We start from the raw sequence: 7,798 nt of genomic DNA on the forward strand, positions 1-7,798 counted from the left end.
CTACAGAATCCCTTGGTACAGTTGGCTCTCTACATTTATGGGTTTAACTGTTGTGGAAGAAAGGAAAGGATCCCAGGAACAGGAAGGGGAGCCTCGTAAGTTCCCCATTCCCACCAATGGGCCGGATCTTCCTGGATCTTTTGGCTGCCTAGACGAAAACAGATTTTCTATTAGCTGATTTTTGGGAGGCTCCCAAAAATGGATCTAGGTACCTAACAAAATTCAGATATCAAAGACAGATTGCCCTCCAGCTGAATTGCACAAGCCTAATGCAAGGTATAACACAAGTCACAAAAGATGAAAATGCTGTCAAAGAAGGTTAGACTTTCTGGAAAATATCTTTGAACAAGATGAATGAATTTATTTAATTCAGAACAGATGAAAAACTGAATTGAACATATCTAGTGCAGCTTGATTTTAATTAATTCCAAAATGAATGCATTGCATAACAACAATAATAATGATACTTTATTTTTCTATCCTGCCTCCATCTCCCTGCAGGGACTCAGGGTGGCTAACACAGGGCCAAGCCCAAAGAAAAATGAATAATCAAAATAAAAGACATGTATGGACAACATCTTCAAACACATAAAATAAACACATTAAAACCACAATAATGCAGTATAGTACCATAATAAAACAATAAAAATGATAAAATGATAAAATGCAAAGACCACCATTTAATGGCAAAGTGAATGAAATGGGAGGGCGGTCTAGAAAAAGGAGCAAAGATATGTATTGTAATACCATTAGGGAGCATGAATGGACAAAGTCCTGAAGTGTTCTCTGAGAGATTTGGAGTGGGGTTACTTCCAACAAGGAGCATAATAAAGTGCAAATTATATAAATTTCCATTTAGGTGGGGTGTGTCGTGGGGACTGATTATTCAAAGGCGCACTGGAAAAGCCAAGTTTTTAACTCTTTTCTAAAGGCTGACAGGATGGGTGCTTGCCTAAGCTGGGGGGGGGGACCACAAAAAGGCCATCTCCCTCGTCCCAACAAGCCGTGCTTGTGATGAAGGTGGAAGCGAGAGAAGGGCATCCCCAGATGATCGGAGACATCGTGCAGGTTCATGGGGGAAACACGGTCATGAAGGTAGGTGGGTCCTGAACCATTCAGGGCTTTGTAGGTGATAACCTGCACCTTTGATTGGGACTGGAAAATGATCGGCAGCCAATAGAGCTCCTTAAACTGGGGGGTTGACCGCTCCCCGTAATTTGCTCCAGTTAACAGTCTGGCTGCCAATCGTTGGACCAATGGTAGTTTCCAGGCCGTCTTCAAGGGCAGCCCAACGTAGCACATTGCAATAATCCAATCTAGAGGTAACTATGACGTGGACCACTGTGGCCAAGTCAGACTTCATAAGGTACGGTCGTAGCTGTTGCACAAGTTTTAATTGTGCAAAGGCCCTCCAGGCCACTGCCAACACCTGCCGACATCAATTGTCAGCGCTGAGTCCGGGAAGTGGACCTGTGTCTTCAGGGGGAGTGTGACCCCGTCGAGCACAGGTTGCCACCCTATGCCCCGATCCGATGTGCAACTGGCCTGAAGGACCTCTGTCTTGTCAGGATTAAGCTTCAGCTTGTTCGCCCTCATCCAGCCCAACACAGTGGCCAGGCACTGGTCGAGTATCCGAGGGGCTTCCTTGGATTTAGGTGGAAAAGAGTAGTAGAGTGTCATCTGCATAGAGATGGTACCGAACTCCAAAACTCCGGATGACCTCTCCCAGCGGTTTCATACAGATGTTAAAAAGTATAGGGGACAGAATAGAAAATTATGTGACCCCTTAGGTCAATGGCCAGGGGTCCGAGCAGGTGTCCCCCCAGCTTCACTGACTGGGAATGGCCCTCCAGGAAGGAACAGAGCCACTGCAGAGCAGTACCCCCAAGACCCATCCTGGAAAGCTAACCCAGAAGGATACCATGGTCAATGGTATCGAAAGCCACTGAGATGTCCAAGAAAACCAGTAGGGACACACTCCCCCTATCCAGCTCTCTGCAGAGCTCATCCACCAATGTGACCAAAGCAGTCTCGGTACTGTGTCCAGGCCTGAAGCTAGGCTTTGATTGGTCTAGAAAATTGGTTTCTTCCAAGAATCCCTGGAGCTGAGAAGCAACCACCCGCTCTAGAACCTTGTCCAAAAAGGGGAGGTTAGAAATTAGTCTGTAGTTGATTAGTATGGAGGAATCAAAAGACGCCTTCTTCAGTATTGGCCTCCCTATCACCTGTTTAAGGCTGGATGAAAATTTCCCTTGTACCAACAAGGAATTTATTATCCTCACAAACCATTGTACTAATTGATACCGTCACTGACACTCACTCTTGAGATACTTGTGTCTCAAATCCCATTCAAAGCTAATCTCTCTTTGATAGTGGAAGCATCTCTGATTTCTTCAGCCATTTTTTGTGGCCTCTGTCTGGATTCACTAGTCATTGTTTTATTTGAAGCAGCCAAAAAATACATTGAGTCAATGGAGGTGTGGTTAACCCAAGCATCTCCTTGGCCTTGACTCCAAGAGCAGGAAAAGACTGGTCACTGAGATCAGTGGTTTGAATCTGCTGTCTATATGCATAGTTACTTCTTTGAGCCGTTCCAGACAGGCCTTTAATCCAAGATCTGTCTTGATTTTACAGGAGGTATCCAAGCAACACTCCTGGTAAAAGCTAATTAATGTGGAGTAAACCGGGATTTCCCAGTTTACTCCACATTAATTAAATACCTGATCAGATTCAGGCCTTAATGAAAGATCCAGGTCTGATGATCTGGGCCTGTGAGGATGGAATTCCAGTACTTCTTTCTGCAATACTGGGGGTCAAGCTGCAAAGCCATCTTGCACGTTTGGGCTTCTGGAGCCCAAATGTGTGAGACAGCATCCACCCCCTCCTCTCTAAACCCCAATTTCACCCCTAAAACTTACCCAAAAGGGGCTGGCAGACACTGAGTCTCTAAATGGGTTCCTGAGTCAACTCAAACACAAATGACCTCCTATATATACAATTGAAAATGAATCAGTTCAGTAAATAATATATCTGGCAAATTAATATACTGTTTAAATTCACAGTAATATCGAACACCATCAAATGGATTGTCCCATATACATAGAAATGCAGTCGGCGTTAAATTCACAGTAATAACAAGCAGCCTCAAATGGATAGTCCAATATACATTGAAGTGCAATCGGCGTTGTATATTCTATTGCCGAGAAGAGTAAGTTCGCCACGACCGGTTTCGGCCCTGCATCAGGCCTTCCTCTGGTGGTCTGAAAATAGTTACGTACACTAACATAAGTAACAAAATATATCCATAAAACATCATCCATTGCCTAATACTAACATGGTTCCAAACTTAACACTTGTTCTCTTTAGAGATACATGTCATTTACATTATGAAATGTATATCAAAGACACCAATAGTTACATACACAAAATATAAGTAACTACCTATCCATTGAGTAATAACTATAAACAACATTACAATATACTTACATAGTTCCAAATTTAACACTTGTTCTCCTTAGAGATACCTGTTTACTTATATTTTGTGTATGTAACTATTGGTGTCTTTGATATACATTTCATAATGTAAATGACATGTATCTCTAAAGAGAACAAGTGTTAAGTTTGGAACCATGTTAGTATTAGGCAATGGATGATGTTTTATGGATATATTTTGTTACTTATGTTAGTGTACGTAACTATTTTCAGACCACCAGAGGAAGGCCTGATGCAGGGCCGAAACCGGTCGTGGCGAACTTACTCTTCTCGGCAATAGAATATACAACGCCGATTGCACTTCAATGTATATTGGACTATCCATTTGAGGCTGCTTGTTATTACTGTGAATTTAACGCCGACTGCATTTCTATGTATATGGGACAATCCATTTGATGGTGTTCGATATTACTGTGAATTTAAACAGTATATTAATTTGCCAGATATATTATTTACTGAACTGATTCATTTTCAATTGTATATATAGGAGGTCATTTGTGTTTGAGTTGACTCAGGAACCCATTTAGAGTGTTCTTTCCAAAGCTTTGCTTTGTCATGGCTGAGTGGCAACAAGGATTAAGTTTTGATGATAAATTTAAGGAATCCTTAATCAAAGACAGATCATTGTTTGAATCTGGGGAATCTACTTCTGGTAACCCCAACACGGCAACAGGCATAAGGGAGTATGAAAAACTGAAACGTAGAGAGATTAGATTAGATTTACATGCTTCAACATTGGCAGAATATATCAGAGCTAACAGAATTCCTAGGGGATTACGGATTTTTAAACCCCCAGGAATGTTTCATGATGATGAATCCTTTAATCAAAAATGGGTGGCAATTCTCAATAAGTGCTCGCAGGATTTGATGCTCTTACTTATTGCACGCTCCAATGATGAAATTGCCAATGTAAGAACCCAAACTCAGGTTATATTGGAGAGACTCAACTCTGAGGACCAGTTTAAAACTGATTTGGACACCCTCACATGTAAACTTAAAGAATTTTCCCAACAACTTAGATCTTTCAAACTTAAAAAGTTTGAGCGGGATGAAAATGATTACAACAATAACAGAGTTTACCAGTGGCTATACTCTAAACGCCAATATTCTAAAAAACAAGTAAGGTTTAGTGAATATACTTCTGAAGAAGACACAGAATCCATGTCAGACAGTTCAGGACGTAGCATGGCCTCTACTAGGAGTGATAACATTCGGGTACCCAGACGTACGGGGCGTACTAGGAATAGACCCAATCGTTTTTTTCAAGAGGCTCCAAATGCCAAACGGAAGACCTAGTCGTGAATTTATCTAGAAGAGTTCTAACCCCTCAAGAGAGGGAGGTTGTCAACAAAGGTCTATCATTTGTCCCTAAACCTAAGTATAATCCATTTAGGATGCGAATAGAATTAGCTAGGTTATTTCGCACCATTAGATTAAGACATCATTTTGGAACCAAAATAAACCCTATTACCTCCACTTTCAAACCACGGAGTAATTTTTTTCCTACGACTGACCATATTGGCCTCAGAGTTTTTGAGAAGACAGTATCTGAAGAATTATGTTGTACAATTATAAAGCAAAAAAGATCATACAGTACAAATTTTTCCAGTAAGGAATGGCACATCCTTCACAATTTAGCTAATGACAAAGATCTGGTTTGGAAGCCAGCTGATAAAGGTGGAGCCATAGTATTAATGAACCGCACTGATTATATGGATGAGATCCATAGACAATTATCTGTAAGAGAACATTATCTCAATATAGAACGGGACCCTACACACCATATCCAGTCAATTATAAGAACGGTGACATTGGAAGGGCTGGCACTTGGATATATATCAGAGGATGTATATAAATTTCTACATACACCATGGCCCAGAATCCCTGTACTATATACTCTACCCAAAATACATAAAAACATTAGACCGGTACCTGGCCGTCCTATTGTATCCGGATCGGGCTCAGTCTTAGAACCACTAGCTAAATTTGTGGACCACTATTTACAACCTTTTGTGAAACAGACTTCTTCCTATGTTAGAGATACAAAACATTTTATTAACATTATTGAATCCTTGGTGATCCCAACAGATGCAGTCCTGATGTCTGTAGATGTAATATCACTGTATACCAATATTCCGTTAGAGGAGGCACGATATATATGTGAATCAACCTTGAACAGGAGGCCTAATCACCACCCTCCCACCTTTTTTTTGTTGGATCTTCTTGATATTATTCTTGAAAAAAATTACTTCAAGTTTGATGAAAAATACTATTTCCAAATACAAGGTGTAGCCATGGGCAGTCCTGTCGCGCCAGCGATAGCCAATTTATTCATGGATAATTTGGAGAATGAAACTATCTTGAATCATACAAAGAACCCTGTAGCGGACGGCATTATCAAATATTGTAGATTTATTGATGATATCTTTATCATTGTTAATTCACATCAGGAGGCAGTAACGTTATTATCCTGGATCAATACAATTCACCTCAAAATTAAATTTACAGGAAACATCAGTTCTACATCCTTGATTTTTCTAGATGTCGTGGTTACAAAGGAAAATGATCGATTGAAAGTGAGTAACCACCGAAAAACCACTGATAGAAACTCCTTGTTACATTACAACAGTTACCATCATTGGGCATTAAAAAATAATTTACCCTTTACACAGATGCTCAGGATTAAACGCAACTCCTCTACCCTACAGGACTTCAATCAGGAAATGGAAGAGACAAAAAGCAGGTTCAGAAATCGAGGTTACCCAGAGTCCATAATACAATCAGCCTACTCGAAGGTTGCCAGTATTCCTAGATCTAAACTCCTAGAGGACAAAATTAGACCAGGAGTAGACAGATTGATATGGCCACTCACACTTACAAGTTTGTCCAATCTAGCCATCAAAACTGTTAAAAAGTACTGGAACTTAATAAGAGACATCCCTGGATGTGATAGACCCCCTTTGGTAGCATATAAAAGAACAAGGAATATTGGGGATATATTGGTACATTCAAACATAACCAATAGGCCCCGGACTGTAAAATCTAATCTGGTGGGCAACTATCGCTGCCATCATTGTTCAGTATGCAGCCAATTGATAGAGACCAAAATCTTGACACACCAACATCTATCATTCGAATTTAAATTTCCCCATTTTGCCACCTGTACAACCAAAGGGGTTATTTACATGATAATTTGTGATTGTAATTTATCATATGTGGGGCAGACTCGTCGAGAAATTAAGAGCAGAATTATAGAGCACAGGAGCAAAATACGAAATCATGTCAGAGAATCCATACTGTACAAACATTTCTGTGATCTACAGCATAGTCCTGAATCATTCAAATACCACATACTAGAAGTAGTATCACAATCCAAACATATGGACTTCAATAATAAACTTTTGCAAAGGGAAACATATTGGATTTTCAGATTACGGACAGAACATCCACAGGGCTTAAATGAACAAAATTCATACAGTTGTTATATATAGAACCTTAGCATACTATAAATCCCTAATTGAATACACCCAATACAATAAGGGTACTCATAGCACCATCTGGTGGTATTTCTTCTATATCTTCATATAAACCTTTCTGTTTCTTTAACATCTTCCCCTTTAAATTGAGGCAACCCCTTGATGCTTTTCATACTCGCAATTAGAACCTAACACACAGCAGAGTATCCCGTGAGTATATACTGTTTTAGAAATATACAATTTGTTTAAAAACAAATGTTTGGATGTTTGTAACTCTTTAATGCTTATGGCCACTCCTTGTTCCTTTGACCTAGATTCCACTGTAAAAAACAGGTATCTCTAAGGAGAACAAGTGTTAAATTTGGAACTATGTAAGTATATTGTAATGTTGTTTATAGTTATTACTCAATGGATAGGTAGTTACTTATATTTTGTGTATGTAACTATTGGTGTCTTTGATATACATTTCATAATGTAAATGACATGTATCTCTAAAGAGAACAAGTGTTAAGTTTGGAACCATGTTAGTATTAGGCAATGGATGATGTTTTATGGATATATTTTGTTACTTATGTTAGTGTACGTAACTATTTTCAGACCACCAGAGGAAGGCCTGATGCAGGGCCGAAACCGGTCGTGGCGAACTTACTCTTCTCGGCAATAGAATATACAACGCCGATTGCACTTCAATGTATATTGGACTATCCATTTGAGGCTGCTTGTTATTACTGTGAATTTAACGCCGACTGCATTTCTATGTATATGGGACAATCCATTTGATGGTGTTCGATATTACTGTGAATTTAAACAGTATATTAATTTGCCAGATA

At 39.7% G+C, this 7,798-nt stretch overlaps 1 protein-coding gene across 1 annotated transcript; it reads left to right on the forward strand.

Moving 5' to 3' along the window:
• The first annotated feature begins 3,543 nt into the window (after positions 1 to 3,543).
• On the forward strand, positions 3,544 to 7,798 carry LOC134295489 (uncharacterized). The gene is made up of 2 exons (XM_062968231.1): positions 3,544 to 7,339; positions 7,566 to 7,798. The coding sequence occupies exon 1, from the start codon at positions 4,887 to 4,889 to the stop codon at positions 6,981 to 6,983; it is 2,097 nt and encodes a 698-aa protein (XP_062824301.1). The 5' UTR covers positions 3,544 to 4,886; the 3' UTR covers positions 6,984 to 7,339; positions 7,566 to 7,798.

This window comes from Anolis carolinensis, chromosome 1 (genome assembly GCF_035594765.1).
Source record: "Anolis carolinensis isolate JA03-04 chromosome 1, rAnoCar3.1.pri, whole genome shotgun sequence".
NCBI lineage: Eukaryota > Metazoa > Chordata > Lepidosauria > Squamata > Dactyloidae > Anolis > Anolis carolinensis.

Bases quoted from the DNA above. Each gene is read 5' to 3' on its own strand.
- LOC134295489 (XM_062968231.1), top strand. From the start codon at position 4,887: ATGCGAATAGAATTAGCTAGGTTATTTCGCACCATTAGATTAAGACAT.